The 19,986-nt window shown below is 41.1% G+C and overlaps 1 protein-coding gene across 1 annotated transcript; it reads left to right on the top strand.

The window, feature by feature from the left end:
- Positions 1-4,276: 4,276 nt before the first annotated feature.
- FAM177A1 (family with sequence similarity 177 member A1) lies at positions 4,277-18,419 on the top strand (the record flags this gene model as incomplete). Its single annotated transcript, XM_080345245.1, has 5 exons — positions 4,277-4,363; positions 8,442-8,618; positions 15,479-15,545; positions 17,280-17,377; positions 18,207-18,419. The coding sequence occupies 5 exons, from the start codon at positions 4,277-4,279 to the stop codon at positions 18,417-18,419; spliced, it is 642 nt and encodes a 213-aa protein (XP_080201371.1).
- Positions 18,420-19,986: the final 1,567 nt, after the last annotated feature.

The following is a 19,986-nucleotide window of genomic DNA, read 5'->3' as shown; positions in this document are numbered from 1 at the left end:
CAGTCCTTTCACAGCTGTCCTTTATTAGTGTGTAATGAGATGGTTTTCCTTTGTTTCTAATGACTGTTTTAATTCATGTTTTACATAGATACTATAAGAATATTTCAGTATCTGAAATGTGCTGTTGCTGCTCAAGTGTTCTCATTGGAGCATTTTTAGAATGTGGATGTGCTGTGCTCAGGTTTGTACAAAACTTTTTCTCCATAATTTCTTTCTCTATACATAAAGAATGAAGTGACTGAAAACACACAGGTATGCTCACCTGTCTCATATACTGAAGATAGTCTTTATACCAGGCTGCCAATTAAGCAGTTCTCTTGTTAGGGAGATAATTTCTACTATATACTAGATGGAATTCTGTGCTGGTACTGAACTTAAAATCAAACAGACACAGCTACATCTGACTAAGCATATTGTCCCAACACAGATTCAATCTGATCTTTATTTCCTATAGCATTTCTTCTTTTAATATTTCAATGTACTGTGTTGGTCTCAAAAGGGTAGAATCTACAGGCACACTTCAGAAACTAGGTAGACCAGATGGACCTTGAAATCCAACATAAATCTTGGCAAATACGGTAAGACCTTTCACCCTTCTCTTAAGGAAAGAGGGACGTTATTAGTTTATTTTTATATACTGCAGACTGCTTGGGTTGTAAATGGACACCCATCTCTGGTGCCTTATCTAAGATAATTAAAGGCAGTAAGTAAAACAAGTGTGTTGCGCTGTCAGCCAGTTCTTTGAGAAGGTGGCAGATAACACAGCTGACAGTGAACAGCTTATATAGGTAATCATGCTTTTATGCTAATAAAACATATGCTATAACTTAGTTTATAATATGAAAGTATCTTCTGTGCAATTAGTAGTACGTGTATTCAATGTATGGAGGATGCTGAAAAGTCCTCAGGTATGCTATTTACCTATAGCACTGTATTATATGCATAGCAGTAGTCTGTAAAAGGATCAGTTAAGTTGGATGTTAGTATTTTAAATGTAACAGAGGAATGAGTCCTTGCATATCACCATCTTGCGCAGGAGCTGTCTTCAGCTACTGAAGTGTGTATTTACTAAAACTGTTTCTCTTTTTTAATAGTATTTTCAGTTCTTGAGCAGTACAAACCAATGCAATAAACAAAACTGTGCAGCAAAGAGTAGCAAATAAATCTTGCTTTGGAATGCAGTTGGTTGGGGAGAGTGAATAGTTAAGTTGGATGCTTTTTATAGAAATCAAACATGAATAGGCATATTGAGGATGAACAGTGAAGCACTGTGCCTCTGAACAAGCCCAGTCAGACTGTCCAGTTACCAACAATTAACTCTTTCTATTTTCAATTCATTGCATCCGTTTAGTTGTAGTCTCCAGTTCACCATCTCCAAGTCACTCCCACTGCTACCAGATAGGAAGAGAGCTGTCACTAGCTGTGTGTTGGCAGAGGTAAGGGCAAGTTCAGAACGCATTTCCTTTAGAGTATGAGGTCAGTTGTTTGGTTTTTTTTCTAAGGGATATGGGTATATGCTGGAATAAAAAAATAGCAGTATATTGCTCTTACCTTAACATGCCAGGTAGAAAATACTTTGATGCCTGCTTGGAACAATTGCCTGAAGAGCTGAAGTTGCGGGGGGGAAGGAAGGTGGGAATAGGGAATTCACATTAGAGGCACTTAACAGGATAATTCAACTATCTAGGAGAACCTATAAACTTCCCTCATAGCTTTATAGGAGAACAATAATTTTAGGGAGTGTGGGCAATATTTTTTTAATATTTGTGGATTTGGCAGAGTACAATGTGTAGAAGAAAATCCTGAAGTTGTTGCAGAAGAGAAGCCATATGTTCTATATGTTCTCTCAATTTGGTATTCTGAGGTGGAGACTTAATTGCTTGAATCTCAGAGAGGCCATGTAAAACACTGCCAGCACATGCCATGGGTAACGACTGTCCCAGCACCACTTTGTGCATTAGGCCTCTTGTACTGATCCTCCATGGGATCTTGACACATTCTGCAGAGAAGTTCTCTCTGGCACACAAGAAGCCTGAAAAGTCAGAGGCAAGCAAACTTCAGTGGACATGCTTAGAAGGCTGAGGCCTGTCTTTCTGCGTAGATATTGCTGAAAGCAGTTTCTCTGCTGTTTTGATGTCTGGACACATGGCTAAGTGAAGTCCCTTGAGAACTTGATCTGAACTTGATCCAAGCACATAAGGGCAGGCTTAGGTAATTAACTAATTGTAGCACCCAAGGAAGGCCACTAGAAGGAGCCAATGGACAATAGTAATGTACAAAATAAGCTCAACTATTCCTGTTCTAGAATTCCTCTTTCACAATCAGTGACCTCCTGCAGTCACCCTTTACTTTGGTAGAAATAGGTATCCATTGCATGTTTACTTTTTTGGAACATGGTGGTTGTTCCGTGAAAGTGGAAGACTTTCACCAGCTGTGGAATAATCATGTATTATTGGTGTCTGCTTTATCAGTTTGCTGCCTTTTTAGGTAAAATCCTACTCATAGCTTTGAACAACAAGTTTGATGGATTGATTTATTTATTTTTTTTTTTTTACTCCTTCAAGAAAGAGGAGGAACTTGGCAGTTCAAATATAAATATCCTCTTACTGCAGCTAGGGCAAAGGATGAATATAGCTCATGACAGCTCCTCTTAAGCCTCTCTGCTGAGCAGCCTAATAAGAGGAGACAGTTATGATGGTCAACAGACAGCTGTGTGGTAGGAGCTGGATAACTCAAATTGGTACACACGAATAGCCACAGAAAGGCACAGGCGTGGGTTTATTTGTTAACAGTCTACCTTTCCTTAAGACTTCTAACATTGACACTTGCTAGATCTATAAACCTAAGCTGCAAATGACAATTGTTCTGGGAGTTGAAAGATTAACCTCAGTATTAATATTGCTGCAGAGCTGTTATAATCACAGTAGATGCAAGGGGGAGCAAGCTTGCTGGTTGATGATTTAATGCTGTTCTTTAAGAGCTGCTAGCTTATTTGAACCAGTCCTTACTAAGCAGAATGTAGACTCTACTGAGGGTAAGAGGTATTAGTTTCTTTCTTTTGCAGTTTTAAGTGATACCTCTTTGTTTGTATCACATAAAGCAGATGTTCAGTCCTATATTTATCTAAAATAGCACTCTAGTCTCATATGCATTTCTGCAATCAAATGTTCAATAGTACATTCTCTGTGTCAGTCCTTGTCATAAGGGGAATGTTTTCTGCCTTGTGCTAGCATAATTTTAAATCTATACTTTACCTGGGACTCTAATTTGTAATGGCATCTGGATAATACTTTGATAATATGACTAAGAAAATACATAAGAGCCCATCTATGCTACGGAGTTGTCATTCTTTGGCAAATGATACAGAACTGAAGAATGTCTTTTGCTGTTGTGTGAATAACTTTGTTATAGTCATTGGCTCCAACTATTAAATAAATAAAAGTTAGTCCTCATTTTCACAAAAAGGATGCTCCAAGTGCTTCCACCCCCAGCTGCTGTGCCTTTAGCCTGAGTCAGGCCTGAGTGCCAGTTCAGGCTGGGCCGTCACCTGTAGTCAGGAGGAGGAAAAGGCTTCCCAGCTCTCTGCTGGAGCAGCTCAGTGATGAACATTCTTCCCTGCCTGCTGGAAATAAGTGTTATTTTATTATTGAGACACATCCCAGGGACCGAGGCACCCCTGGTTTGCATTTCTTTATTGTTCTGTGGCTTGTCCTTTAAGATACATTGAGTTGCCTGAACCAACACTAGGCACTGCAAAGCTTAACCAGCTGCCTCTTTGCGAGAGAGGGTCTTAAACATGGGCAAGTAGCTCCATGTGCTTCTCAAAACTGCCTTTTCTATTCTGCAGATTTTTACAATGTTGTAGGGCAATGATGTGCTATTTGCCCCCAACTCGCAGTTTTGGCTCTTTGCAGAGGGGCAGGCTTCCCCCTCTCTGTGGGCACGGCTGTGCCTGGCAGCCTGCCTGCCTCCGGTCTCTTCCCCGGCTCCCTCCCGGCTCCGGTTGCTGCCGGGCCGCGGAGACATGCCCGAGGCCGGTAGCGGCTCGGTCGCGCTCCCAGGGGACCCACCGGGCGCCTCCTCCGGTGGGTCGGTCCCGGCGGGACACCCCAGTCCTGGAGGCCCCGGAGGAACCGGGCGGCGGCCCCGCAGGCCCCGGCGGGCTCCAGGCGCCGCCCCGGCGGGCGGTGTGACGGGCGGTGCCGCCCGGCTGCTCGCCTCCTGGGCCGCGGCGGGCCCGCTGCCGCCCTCCCCCGGCGCCGCGGCGGGCGGGAGGATGGAGCAGGGGCTGTCCGCCATCACCCTCTACTGCGCGCCCGCCGCCGGCCCCGGGGCTGCCGCCTGCGCCATGGAGCCCGAGCAGGTGAGCGGGGCCCGCGCCGGGGATGAGGAGCGGCCTCTCGCCGTCCCTCCGCCGCGGGGAGGCCGCTTCCGGAGGAGGGCGAGGCCGCTCTGGCCGCGGAGGGGCGGGCGGCGGCGCCGGGGTCCGGCCGGGCGGGGGTGGCGGTTCCCGCGGGGCTGCCGGGTGTGCGGGCCTGGCCGCGGGGGGACGAGCGCGGTCTGTCTGTCCGTCTGTCCGTCTGTCCGTCCGTCCTTCCAGCGCTGTGTAATTACAGTCAGCACGGAGGGCACGCGTGTCTCGGGTGTCTCCTGTTCCCCGGCAGATAATGCCTCCTACAAACGAGCCTGATAAATATTAAATGGAGACGGGTTTCCCCTTCCCTCCGCGCTGCCAAGTGAGCAAAGGTGTTGGACATGGCCAGGGCCACCGCCTCTTAATGAGCCTGTGACCTGGCAAGCCCTCCTGCCCCTCGAACAGATGATGTTCCTGGCAATGGCCTGGGCTCACGCTGGGTGTTCTAATGCCCCACACCTTCGCTGATGATGGTGCCTTGTCAAGGCTCCTTATTCCTAGGGTGTCTTTGCTTACAGTCATCTTCTGATTCTCTTGTTTTATTGACTCTGTGTCAGAAAGACTCATACTGTTTAATTTCAGATGAAAACCAAGGCAGGAAAGTCAAGCAATACACAAAAATACCCCAACCACCCACCCCCCCCAACCCTGGCCAACAAACATAACACAGACAAAATCAGTAAGGCAGGCAATATTGTATGGGTAGAAATATTTCTCAATAACTATTACCAGCCCTCTCATAACTAGCAGTGTCAGATCAGTAGATTTGATCAGCAAATTGAATTACTCATCTTTCTAAGGGAAAATGAACATCACAGGCTCTCACATTTTGGGTCATAAGCTCTTGTAACGATACTTGAGTCCAACAGTTCAAAAGATGCCAAAGTGAATAGTCTGGTTTCCCTGTTACTTTTTGCTTTTCTTCTTCCTCTCCTTGATGAAATTCACGTTATTGCATCATCTAGATTTAGTTGTGTGAGCTCTCCTGGCTTCCCTGCAGGTGTCCTGGCACACTTCATCATTAATTGTAGTTTATTTATTGTGGCATTTTGGTTGTGCACTGACATTCCATTGTGCTGGGTATTGTACTAACGCTGTCAAAACGCACCCTGCTCTCTCCCTGGCCAAAACGTGAGACAGGAGAGTGAGTGTAAGGAGGGTGAACACAGAGCAGCAGATTCAGGTGCTGACTCCCTGACAGGAGAGTTTCGTGTGGGTGCCATAAAGCCAAGAAAAATTCCAACAGGGCACCTGGTGTGGAAAAGGCACAAAGGTGGCTGGCTTTTGTGTCTAATAGTTGCTGGAACAGAAGTGAAAGTAAATACTTTTATGGCCTGACATTAAGAGAAATGCCGAGTCTTTCAAGACCCATATAATGTGTTGGACGGGGATGAGCCTGTGGAAAAAAACAAGGTGATCACCTGACCCGAGCTGTGGACTAGAAGAATGAACTTTGTAACAACGTATTGAATTAGAAAAGATCAAATTTGTAAGGGAAGATCAAAAGTGTAGAGCTTCAAACAGAAGATACTGTAATATTTGAGCTACAAAATGGGCCTAGATGATAATTCTAGAATAGATCTGCGTTGTCACAGTTTTGGGTAGACTATGTTGGAAAGATAAATAAAATTTACTGATGCTGGACTTCACGTTTGCAGCTGGGAGAGTTGACTTCCATTGATGTTGTGCATGTAAAAATTAAAGGGACAAATGCTACAGTGATGACTAAAACCTGTGTCCAGGTTTGTTGGCTATGTAATAACCAAAACAACAACTGACATGTATTATTTTATTTAATAATTTAGAGCTCTGAACCAGATTACTAAAAGAACCAGATTAATTGTGCCGTGATGAATCCTTACGGTCTTGAACTACTGCATTTGTCTGGAACTTTGTACCAGTACCAGCTACATGGAGCTGTGTACTATAGGTGGTGTGAGCGATGTGGAATGGCTGTGCAGGGGATTAAACTCTGCTTCTTAACCTTCAAATATTAACTACAGTATTTTTCTAAGTTAAAATATTGGAAGCATGTGAGTTAAATGAGCCAAAATCAGATGAAGAGACTGTGCCTTTAGAGGAGCTCATCGGAGAGGCTCATCCTGCTTGCTGGTGCTAATCACAGTAACATTTGTGATGTTATGTTGCGAGAAATAGTGGTCTTCAGCACTGTGACTAAACACGAAAAATGGCATTATTATGCGATGCCAATAAAGGAGAGTTAAATGTTCATAAAAGGCTGATTCTGTGGTGCTCTTTCATCAAAAAACAAACAAACCCCAGAACTGAGTTGCAGTAAGTGGTCCCCACTTTTATAGTGTTAGCAAGGAGCTCCCTCTGCTTAGGCTGCCTCACTGTTTCCAGAATTTGTGTTTTTGTAGCTTTGCTGTTCTGCTCCTGCTCTGTTCCCAAGACTGATGAGCAGCAGAGAGAGTGCACCGGGCCCCAGACAGTTTTGTCTTTCTATACGAAAGTGTAATTCTGCGTGAAAATGTAGCGCCGTTTCAACTGCATTACCCTACTGGAAACTCACCACTTCATTCTGCTCTGTTCTTCCAGCAAAATGCCTGAAACATGCCACGGTAGCTAAAGCAATGCCAGTGGAAGCTGAAATGACTTGCAGTTTTGAGAAGCGGCGGTACGAGGGCCGGGAGGGCCGATGAACGACGTGTGTGTTCCCTCTCCATGCTGTAAAGCTCGGCATGTGATCTTTGCCTTCCCTCCCTCTTCTCCGTGGGCAGGAGAAAAACCTGTGCCTGGAATGAAGGAGCCGTTCTGCTCCCCGCCGTCCCCTCCTGCCCCTCGCTGCCGTGCCCGCTGGCTTTCCCAGCTAACCGAGCCTGTTTGCCTTGCAAAGCTAATTTATGTAACACAACATTAGAGATGAGAATGGTGATGCTGTGCTTGCAGTGTTTAAGGGCTGTCTTACAAGTATTTGATAAAATATGTATTTTTGTTAATAATTTTGAAATGTGATCTGTGAAGACCATTAAGTTTGCATAGGCAAGAAGCTGAAAATTGGAAGGTGCTCATTTTATAAAACTGAATTCTGTGTACTCGTACACACATCTCATTCTGTATGATACAGTTTCAAATTGTATGAGCTCATGCATTTGTGAAAACCTTCATGGTATGTTACAAACATATGGCCAGCATTTTCCAATTCCTGTATACTTCCCTGCATGACAGAAAAGTTTTCAGAACAATTTAAGCATTTGATGCAGTAATATCTAGAAGCTCTACCAGGGTAAAGGCTCTGTTTTGCTAGATACAATACACAACCTTACTAAAATTCTCTGGGCACAGGAATTACTAGCCCACAGAATTATTGACTGGCCTTTGAACTAGATGTATATTTTTTCTAATGCTTGTGACTTGAAGACTGCATTGTAGTATTCAGCAGCTGGAAGAACAAGAGCAGACATTGTACTTCTCTTTTTATATGTCCTTAGCCACAAAACTAAGTGTTGTTCTTTTAGCATGGTCCCTTGTACTAATCATGGTTGCTGATGAAAGCCCACAGAGGCAGATCCCCTGATGCATTTTTTAAAGCTTGAGCCAGGCTGCTTAGTTATCCTTCCTGCAGTTCTCTTTTGTGCTAGAGGTGTCTGTCTGAGCTTGCAAAGAGGTAGCTACAGCTGATGAACTACTTGATTAATTTCACTAGATACTAATTCAGAAACCAACAATGCTTTTAAATATTAACCCATACATGCTCATCAGATTATTTGAAGAAAAGCATCCTGCTGAGAAACTCCTGTATAACACAGTGCTCTTTCGAAACAGGTGTTTTTAATACCACCTGTCCATGCTGAAGTGAAGGCATTTATATTTTTTGTGACTTTTAGTGAAGAGATCAGTTTTTACGTATCTTTTACCTACAGCCAGGCTCTTGCAAGTGTCCTTTGTATATGCTAATCCGTCTAAAATATTTTAAATATCTCATAAAGTCTTTTTAAGAGGGAACTTTTCCAGTTCCAGAAACATGTACTTGAAGTAATGATTGGGTTTTTTTCCTTCTCTACAGCAAGTTGCAAATGGAGAAAGAGGCTTTGAGAATGTGGAACTAGGTGTCATAGGAAAGAAGAAGAAAATTCCAAGGAGGGTTATTCATTTTGCAAGTGGAGAAACAATGGAAGAATATAGCACAGATGAAGAGGAAGATGAACAAGAGAAAAAAGACCTGTTGCCGCCTGTAGATCCTGTAGGTATTTTATTTGATAAATTGCTAATTCTAGCTTAGTGGGTAAGTCCCCACATTTTATACTTTTGTGTCATAGATCTGATATAGTATTTAAGATTATCTTAATTTGATTTGCTCTAGGAACTGACAAATGTGTGAAAAGAATTCCTGAAAAATGTTGTCCTCCTCTGCTAAAGTAGCCCTATTCATTAGAAATGGATTGATTTTCTTCACTGGTCTGTCATCTGCAGCATTTGTCCCCTCTAATAATATTGGCTTGGTGTCTCCTTGATTTGTACTGTTGTTTAAAAAGATGTGCAAGGAAGGCATTTTTTCCCTTATGTTTGGTGACAACAGAGAGTTGAACCTGTAATTTAGTGTTACCATACCCGCAATTTGATATAATTAAAAGAGATAAAAGGGAAAGAAACAGCTGACTTGCAGAAATAAAGGAAAACTGGTGTTATTCATGCTATATGAAAAACAAGTTTTAAAGGACCTGGTTGGTCCATGTATGTAGAGTTCATCTGTCTTGTAAGCTGTTAAGATGTTGCTCAATGTGTGAATGGAGTTTCCATCTATGGGTCCAAATTCAAGTGAACTTTCGACAATTAAAGCTGATTCCCCAGCGCGTACTGTAGCTGCTAAAATTTATTTTCCTTTTTGTCAATGATTCTGGATCTATACATAGAGGTAAAATGGTACATATGATGTGTTTTATTCTGCTGGCATGTCTTACAGCCTATTGGATAGTGACAGTGTATTGGCCAATCTTGCGGCCGTGTGTGCTGGCGCTGCCTCTGCCAGGCAGTCCCAGAGAAGATCCTCATCCTTATCGTCATCTCTGTACATCCCCAGTCTCATGTTCCTTTTGTGACACCCCCACAAGCTGATGTCCCAACCACTTCCTTTCTGTACCTCCTACAATTCTTACCCCAACAAATCGGGTCTGCCAGCCTGTTCCCAGCCTGTTCCCAGCCTGCCAGCAGGGCTCCCCTCCCTGCTCCTCCATGGGCTTGGTTGCCTGTGCTGAACTAGAGGTGGAGACACCGAAATTGGCTGGGTCCCTCCTGGCGGGCTGGAGTGAGGTCAGCAGCTAGAGCCGTGGTTTTGGGCAGCAGTTCCTCCTGCCCAGGTGCCGCCTGGAGGCGAATGCTGGTGTAGAACTGCTTGTCCCCACGCTTCAGAGAAGAGGCTTTGCATGCGTGGAAAATGGCATCCTGTTTGCTGCTTGACATTGCTGTTGAAATGACTTCTGCACCATCGTCTGGGAATCCATGATTAAGAGATGTTGTAATTGAAGCCCTGTATTTACTGTATAGTAGTAGACCCTGCATATGCACCCTGGGAGAGCTTGGCCGTGAAGAGTTTTGACTTTCTGCTCATTATCTTTTGAAGAAGTGGTGAACCATGGGGGTTTGCTTTGGGAAGGACAGTCCATCCATTCTTTTATTTTCCCCCCCTTCTGTAAAATTAATTTATCTTGAAGAAAAGAAAAAAAGTGGTTTGAGAGCTGAGCTGCAGAGAGACTAAGGCAAGGGTGTCAGACTTGTTTTCACCAGGACCCACATCAGCCTCGCGGTTGCCTTCAAAGGACCGAACGTAATTTTAGGGCTGTATAAGTCCTAAAATTATATTTGGTCCTTTGAAGGCAACCGCGAGGCTGATGTGGCCCCCAGTGAAAATGGGTTTGATACCCCAGGACTATGGGGATTCAGCTGGGATTGGGGTTCCTAGCAATTCACAGGTGAAACTCTTGCATTTGATCTTGGATGGAGTGATAGTACTGCTCGCTCTTTATTGCTAGGCAGTTCTTGTATACAACAAAAAGTAACATCAGCCAGAGAGCAGGTAAAATTTCATCAGTATAAAATACACCTGAAGTCTATAGATTGAAAATAAATGCTCACAAACAATGAGTAGATGTTAAGCTACTTTGCTGAGTCTTGAGGTTTTTATTTCCTCCCTAAGGTTCTACTCAAAAAGTGCAATAACTGTGAAACTTACTGGATATTATGGTAATGTTCAGGTATCTTCAGAGTCAGATCTGTTCCCCATTATGCAGGTTGTGTCAGATATCCATGGATGTGTAAGAGATTTTTTTCCCTACTATAATTAGCAGGGGACCGAATCTGTATAGTTTCTTGTACCATCTCTTCTCAGTAGAAGAGTTCCACTGTGGTGCAGCAATGGAAGGCTCCGAGCCTTGATGTACATGTTGTGAGGCCAGAGACGCGCACACCGCTGTACAGATGAACACTTTAGTAAAGACCCCTCAAATGTGCCCAACAGCCGGGCATGCTGTGTGATCATTCTTCTGCTTTCCTAATATGGATTTTTTTTCTAAATACCAAAAAGTATATTGTATGGCACAGTTAAGATTGCTTTATTCTCCTTTTGTATTTTATGAAATCCTTAATTTTTATTATACTTTTTAATAAAAGAACCCCCCAAACCATAATAGTTTATTGTGGAGCACAGTATGCCTTCTTATGTATTGCTTTTTACCTTGACAGAATAAACTTGATTAGACCAAGGGTTGCCATTAAGTGAAGTTTACCTTATCTGCTGCATGCTTCGTGTATCCCAGCTGAGCCAGTCAATTGAAGAAATGTTAGTCCAAGCTGAGCTTTGATGTTTTAGCCAACAGCTGCCTTAAAAATGTTTTTATTGTAGGATTTCTATAAAAGCAATTAAATAGTCAGTTTGCTGAGACCAGCATGTCTAAAACTTGTTATCTCAGTTGGGTTATGAAAAAGTATGTTGCAAGTAATAGCTGTTTCTGGTCCAATTTATTTTTAGAAAAAATACATTTTATATTTTGAATAGAAACTTTGCATCGTGAGATTTCAAAACTCAGCTGGTATTGGCATCCTGGCAGTTTCTGAATGAGTTTAAGGGAAACAAATATTTTGCCATCTTTTAAAGCAACGTCTTCAGTAAGAACCTTGGTTTAATTGTGTTTTAGAGCTAAGCAGACAATGACAATGTCTTTCTTACTAAGCAAAGTAGCGTATATGTCCTGGTGCTGTGATAACCTAAGCACTCAATGTGATGGGCTGTTGCCAATCATAGCAAAACAAATTCTCAAAAGGAACTGGGTCTTAAATTTTGCTTTGAAACAAGAGTTCTGATATTTCTATAGATCAGTGCTCAGTTCATTAACCCTCTTGGACCGGAGGTCCTTTCTGTGGGGGTTTTTTGTTTGGTTGGTTGGTTTAAGAATGTTGAATCCAGAACACAGGGTGTGCTTAATACATTTTTCCGTGGATTTTTTAGATAATAGCATTCCGCCTTACCTGAGTGTTCTCAAATTAAAATGTAAATGCTTTAATAACATAAATGCTTTCATTTTAACTGAGTCTTCTGTCCAAAAATTTAAATGCTTATACTGTATGTGTAAATCTTTTGCTTCTATCCACCAAAACTTTATTTTGTAGCAATTACATTTCCCTAACCTGTTCTAGAAGGTAATTTCTCTCTTTTTCCCTGGAGGGCCACTTGCTATAAACTATTGGTTGCACTCACTTATTACATGAGTAGGCAGAAGGTGGAGTGTAAGTCTTTCTAGAGCAACTGTAAGCAATACAACTATTGGTGATAAAATTAGAATTCATCCTGAGAACATCTCTGCAACAAAGGTCTGGAAGAGATTTAATTTTATTAACCTTCAGTGCTTAGAAAGATTGAAACACATTCTTGCAGGAAGATTATCTTGATATCCTGTAGTTAAAAGGAGCTTAACTTCAAATGGCAAAAAGTCCTCTCGAGGACCATCGAACTCTTAATTTTCTTTTAACAGTTTGGAGATAAGGGAGCAAAATAGTTGCTGAGCAAGTAATAACTACTTATAATATGGGAGAAGGTTTTTGATTGAGGATGGTGAGCGTTTCTAATCTTACTTTCACTGACTTGTCTTGGATGCCACAGTTTTGCATGGTGCATACATGGAAGGGCCTATTATAGCAATGATCAGTCAATAATTAAGCTAATTTAAAATGCATCTTGGCACAGTAAACAATGGAAGAGTATCTATTTGCTGGTGTATATTAACGCTTAAATACAGTATTTGTGTTTTCTTAAATCAGGAAATAATTCTTTTCCTCATTTTGCCATTTTCTTTGGCAAAAGGAAACCCTACTTGCTTTGGAAAGTTCAAGTGCTATTAGGGACTGAAATCTGGCAAAAATAAATATAGATGGGGATCATTTAGGAACATGGTGCACTCAGAGGTTCAACAGCCCCATACTAGGAAACACAGTCATGTTCTGTTGTTGAACCAGGGCCATCTTGGTTTTATCAATGGTTGTATCCATTATGTTCATTCCTATTTAAAATGCAGCACTTGGATTAAAATAGTACATGAAGAATTTTTGTAATTTGAAAACCAGTTATCATAACCATTTTGTTTTCCATTTTAAACAACAAAATCAGGATAGATGAATAGTATAATTAAGCATTACTGAAGTTTATACTAAAGAGGCTGATGGCAGGAGAAACACTGCCCCCTTAAAATAAACCAGTGTCCTGTGTTTCATACTGCTGCCCCTTGTTTCCAGTCAAGAAATACAGTAATACTATGTCCTCATGTTGGTTGAAGACTGAACATTAAGGCTTCTCTGGCCAAAGGAGGTTGACATACAGTATCTGGGTATGTGTTTCTTACTGAACATTAGTACCATTTTCCAGTATTGCTCAATGCATTAGAACTACTTCATGGAGCAGGACTAGTGTGTTTTTAAGTAGAGGGTACTGGCAAAGCCTTGCTTGGCGGGCGTGAAGAAGTGTCTGGTTGGGCTTCATCAGAAAGCAGAGGTTTCCACAAAGCTGAACTTAGAAGTGTTCCTAGCATACCCAACAGGTTTTTAATTGAGGTAGGAGAACAGTAGAAATGGACACAACCTCTGTGTCTTTCTCGGATGTTCCCATGTTTGTGTGACCACAAACATGCTAGAATATTCTGTCTCTGACTTATTTCTGTCACGTTGAAGTTCGGCTTTTCTTTTCACTCTTAAACCTAAAGGGTGCTCTGGGATCTTCTTGCCCACAGCCACACAGCCGGCCCTTGTTTGTCCTGTGCGCTGTGGGAATGCTTTTTAGCCTTGTCACCTTGTTATGAAGGATTCTACAGAGCCTCATCAATGCCATTATTTGCACCTGTGGCAAAAAGCTTTTCCAGCACTTTTCTTGACTTCTTTAACCGAACAAACTCCGAAATGATTGTTGTTAGCCTGTCTGCCAACTGAGCACATAATCAACAAGCTGGAGGTGCTTTTGTGCAAGCAGGATAGCAGCTGGTTTTGCTTACACTTTTACCTTGGCAGGACATTTTCCATACCTGTTGCCAAAAATATACAGCATCTGGCTTTTTTCAGCCTGCCCAACTTGAGTTTCTGGCTTGACAGATGATTTCTTGCTGCACTGATTTGCAGAGGTTGTGCTTGGAAAGCACTGAAGTCCAGTGGCTTGTATATGTACATGCTGAGGCTGTACCAACTAGGCTCTGTAGCTGTAGTATTTACAATAATATTGGTTGTCCTGTACAGATATCTATTAAATGAGATCACAGAAAATGGTTACTAACAAACAGCTTTTAGCAACATAAATACATATGTAACTGGGAGGAGCTAATGGGTTTCATTTAACCAAAGCTTACACTTTTAATTACCACTTTCCACAAGGAAAAGCACCCCTGCAGAGATCTTTACTGAAGGGAAATACATAACAAAGCTTGTCTGAATACATCATGTTAACTCTAAACATGTTTTAGTTTACTGTGAAGTTTGAGTTTGCCTTTTCACAAAAGTGAAACTCTATAGCTTTTTCCCCATTAGATTGGAATCTGGTTTTCCCCTTCTCATTTATATTATGTATTAAAAAAAAAAATACAGCCTCTTTCGTTAGTGAAGAGAATAGCCTCTGTATGCTCATCAATTTCTAAATTTTCTTTAAGTCCTTATGTGTAAATATCTCAGTTTGTCTGTGATACCTCCTCTGTGGCGCTGAATACACCGTAGTCCTGTAAAGAGCAAGTCCTCCTCCTCATCTTCCCAGCCTGTCCTCCCTGAAGGGTCTGTACCCCTCCATTGCAGCACTCCGGTCACATGAGCCATCCATCACATCTCTGGGAACCCAACAAAATCCTACCCCTGCAGCTGCACACAGATCTAGAATTCCTTGTGTTTACTGTGCGTCTTAATGTGCAGGCACTTCAGAGACGCTTCCTTGCTTACATGCAAATGCTTGAAATGACCCCGCTCAAGACCCGTTGTGTTATTTTTGTGTTCCTCGTTGTTCACGTTACCCCAGGCCCTTTATTTGTCAGCTCTGTCCATCACTCCCTTAGAGCTGTGGTAACTCTCCACCTGGTTTTGTTCTTCAGGTACAATTCCAAATGGTAATTTGTATCTGGTTGCAAATACTTGGAAGCTGCATCTTGCTCAGGGACCACTCTGAAGGTTTGGTTTTAAACAGTCTTCAGCCTTTGCAGTTCTCTCATTATTGTAATGAGGGACTACTTGATTAACCCACTTCTCTTCTTGGCCTGATGGAATCCAGAACACTATGGAAAGGTCTTCTAATTATAGGAGTGACTTTGGGACTGAGTTGGATGCTTGTCATTTCCCAGGTCTGGGAATGGGACACAAAAAACAGTGAAACAGATGTTCCCAGATAAAAGCCGTGGTTATATTTGTATCTTACAGTGATACCTTGCTTCATATATGTCTGGTCTAGACTTATTTTAAAGCAAAAATACAGTGGTAGCTGTCAAACAGGAAACATTGCAGATCTTTCTTCTCAATCTGTTGGAGTTTTTGCATGTGTTATTATGTGCCATGAACATACAGCTAAACGTACTCATACTGCTCTTGTTCTTGCAGACAACACTCACATGGGGACCCTACTTGTGGTTTCACATGCTGCGAGTTGCCACATCAACCTTATCAGGTATTGCTTTATTTCATTCTTGGGTAAACTGGTAATGGAATATTGAAAGTTGCTTTCACAGATTGTAAGTCATCTTTGTGACCTACTGGCCATTTTTTCAAAAGTATTAATTAACCTGTATTTAAATTTGTGGAGACATACTCTCTTGCCTTAGGCACTTTTTTTTTTTTTAAAAAAAAAGCCTTTCAATAACAACTCTTGAATAGAAGAACAAACAGAAAATACCCTTTTGCTGGACACCTTTCCCCCCTGTTCTCCATATGGAGATAGGGTGGTGTTGGCAAGGCAGTGTAGCAGCTTTCTGTTATGTTTTGTATGGAACCGTTGTGTGATGTTACCTGAAACGAATGCTGTTTGGAGTAACTGAACTGACAGTGTTTATGAAGAAGACAACTAGAGATTTTCCCAGGAACACATCTCTTCTTACGCTTTACAACAGACTTCTGAGGTTACAGAATAAACAAAAATAAGACTATTGTCAAAAGTCTTAAACTTGTGGCATAGAAGTTTATTTGACCTGTGGAGACCATAAAATTTTGTGAAGTTTAAAAAAAGCTTGTCCTAGTCTGTGTTCTTCCCAAGGTGTAAAGTATCTTTACTGACTTTTTTGACAAATGTTGTGGAGTTTCTGTCATTGTATATTTAATTTTGAACATTTAAAAAAATCATTCATAGTCTATTTTATTAATTAACCTACTCTTATTTTTAGAAACACTTTGTCTCTAATGTATAGTGTGTTTGTCATGTATAGTTTGTTTGTCATATCTGTTGTTCATACAGAAAGGTAGATTGCTTTCCTTTTCTCAGAACTCTCTTATGAATTTGAAGATTAGTACTTCCTTCTTCTATACTTCCTTCTTCTAACTTCGGTTTTCCCTCTAACATTTGTAATTTGAACTGGTTGTTTGCACAGTGCTCTGAATGCCAGGATATCTATACAATCAGTTACTGTGAATATTCTTTGAACCATTCAATTGCTAGCTTCTAACCTCTTTTCCCTGGAGGTGACTAATTCACTTGCATCCTTGGGGCAGATTTGCAATTTGAAGTGCAATACATTTGACTTCTTGCTCGCCTTTACTCAGGAATTGCTGCTGTAGCCATCAGCCATCGTCATGGTAAAGAGACTGACTGGCACAAGCCCACCTGTTCCATGCTGTGCACTACCTGTTCTAGCAAAGTAGCTCTGCGTGTAGCCTGTGCTTGAAAACTGAGACAGCTGAAACCTAAATATTTTACGAATACGTTAGTATGCAACACAGAACATTGTTAAAACTGCTACTGACTTCAAGTATGCGTATATCAATAAACAACCCTCTAGTTTGCTGGTACCCTTAGACTAAAGTGGCAGTACAGTTGGTTGCCATGTGTTTTTGTCTGACCTTAATTTTCAGATAAAGTTCAGTTGAAGGTTTGTCTTTTAACCGATACCCTAGCAAAATAAACCTAGATCCAAAGCTGAAACTAGTAGAATTCAAACAAATACTACCACTGGCTAAATTGTAATTGATTTCCATATTCTTCTCCTTTTTATCTTAAAGAACAATTATTAGTATATTGAGCTAATAATTACATACAAGTAGATCACCCTACCAGATTTTGGTTTTGTCTTTTGAGTGAAGTAGGACTATGGAAAACCATTCAGGAAAGATGATGATACTTTTTAAAATAAAACTGTGCTTAAGAATCTTCTTCTAGATACTAATCGTATATAAACCTCTCTTTATTTTTTAGTGTGTGATTTCCTTGGGGAAAAAATTGCGTCTGTTCTGGGGATAAGCACACCAAAATACCAGTATGCCATTGATGAGTATTACAGGATGAAGAGAGAGGTACGCATGTGACATGAGACTCTTGAGCTCTTTTTCTCCCAGCTTGCCTTCCTGGGTATTTTAAACAATGAAATTTGTATTCCAGCATTAAAATGAAGTTTTAGAATCTTTATGGCACCTTGCCTTCAGTTTTAATTTGATGCCTGATTAATGATTGCTTATCCATCAGCCTTTCTCGCCAGCTGATCAGTGTTGAGACTGGCTGGATCCTGCCCTGTTTGCTTCTCTTGTACAATGCATTTCCATGTCAACAGTGTGAGAAAGGTGGATGGAACAGTTACTGGACACTGTAAAGAGGCGGCTGCTAGGAATATAATTTCCAACTCTAAAACTTGTTCGAGAAAGTGCCAAGGGCAAATTGAACATGATGTTACCATTTGTTCTAAACCATAACTAGAAATGACTGATAGGTGGCCAGAGATTTATGCAAAAAAACCCAAACCCTTGATAATCTTCATTTGGAAGAGACGGGAAATATTTAAAACTTTACTGTTTATTTTTTATTTTTGATAACCCTGTATTATAAAGAACTGAAAAAGCTTTTGAGAAGGTAATCCTATCACTATTGCTAATGACTAAAAACTGCTTATCTAGACACGTCACACTTTTTCTGTGTGAATCCTTCACTTTTGATGATTTTTTTTTTTTCCACAATGGGAGTTCTGGAATATACCTCATCTTATGATCAACTTAATTACTGTTTTCTAGTGGAACAAGTATCCTTACCTTATAACAGTAACTGGAATGTTCTTACAGAAAGATTTAAAGTGAATATAAGTAAGTGGTAAACAGTAAATAGTAGCTTATAAATCTGGTTATCTATTGTTAGGAGGAAGAGGAGGAACAGGAAAACAGAATGTCAGAGGAAGCAGAGAGAAAGCATCAGGAACAACAGAACAAGCCACAAGCTGAAGTTCCTGTCCAGACAGACCAGCCTGAAGGAACAGCATGCACGTCATTCGTGAATGTAAACTTTGAAAATGAGGAAGATTGCCAATCCCTTGGGGAAAATAAACAAGACGTAGTTCCTGTCCCTCCCTAAGTGTAAAGCTCTGTATAATGTAGGAAATAGGAAGTGTCAGGTGTCACAATCTGGCTGTAAAAGCAGCAGGAAAAATAGGATTATACGTGTTCAGTGAAATACAACTTCTAGCATTCTTATTGATCAGGAGAGAGCGAGGTGATGTCTGTTCAGTCTGTCTGCCTAATAAAGGCTGAGGCATTCTGCCAAATTGACACTTCAGTTAAAATTGCACTACAAACATTTGATCTAAAATTGAATGTGTGAGCAGATTTCTGTGTAAAGCAAGTAAAAATGTCTTGTCTTTGAAGTGCTGTGTCTCTAACACCTGTGGATTGCAGATGCAGCGCTGCTTCATACTTCTAAACACCTACTTCTGATTTGCACATTGTTTGCAACTCAGCTCTCTATGAATAGATTAATAGGAATCAATATCCTGTAACTCACAAGTCATTATAATAGCGTCTGATTTCCCCTATTTATTGTCACTATTGTATGCATGTATTTTTTTCTCTGTTGTTGTTTAACACAAGAAATGTTAGATTTAATGTTAATTAGATTTAGAGGCCCACTGACTTTTTTATTATTAAAAAAAACTTTAAAGGAGGCTGTAAACACCCTTAAGAACTTATTAACAAGTACCAGCAGTCTTGGAGGCTAATAGCGCTCAGCTGCTCCTTTCAGCGCTGTAGCAAAGTACAGACCCAGCATCAGCGGAAGATGCTCTCACTCCAAGTCTAAGAATTAAGAGACCCCCTCCCCTGCCTGAATATTTCTCTTCAGGCTCTGAATGGTCCTGGGAAATAAACTAAAGTCTTGCTAAATTGTACTGAATGAGCTGGACATTTGTCTGGTACCAAACCGGAACTGTGAAAACTTTTTTGGATGTAGATTACCTGAGTCAGTGAGTGTACTTGATTGACCTAAACAGACTATTTGTTTAATGTTAAATTCCAGTAAAGGATGTGCCATTGCAGGTGTTTGTCCCCCTCCTCTAGCACAGAACACATAAATAACTAGAAATCACAAAAACAAACTTGCAATTCTTCCTTTTTCTTAAATAAACAAAACATTTTGTTGCAATACTGCAACAACAGTAATTCTTATTTTTATCTAAGTGAAATGCAGGTAGCTTCGGAGCTTTTACAAAACCCCAGACACCAGCTGAGATGATTTTACTGCAGTGACTGTCATTCTACTTGTAGCTTGTAGAAGATGAATGTTTTACTCTGGGACAATCAGATGTCAGTGCCCGAGTCACTTTCTATAGAGAATTGTTGTAGATAAAGGAGCAGAAAACCTGCACCGATTACCCTGTGAAACATTACTTCTGTCCTTGAGACTTCTAAAAATTTAAAAAATAGTCTTCAGTGAAATTTTGTGTTGAGCATCATCATATGTCCCTGGCCTTGGTCTGACTACCAACTAATCACAGAATCATTTTGGCTGGAAAAGACCCTCAAGGTCATAGAGTCCAACCATAACCTAACACTGGCACTAAAACACGTCTGTAAGAGCCACATCTCCGCAGAGGCTTTAGTTTCCAGTGTTCAGTTACGCATTTCAGACAACCCTCTGCCTGAACAAG

This window comes from Nesoenas mayeri (assembly GCF_963082525.1).
Source record: "Nesoenas mayeri genome assembly, chromosome: 5".
NCBI lineage: Eukaryota > Metazoa > Chordata > Aves > Columbiformes > Columbidae > Nesoenas > Nesoenas mayeri.
This window is presented reverse-complemented; position numbering and strand designations above follow the sequence as displayed.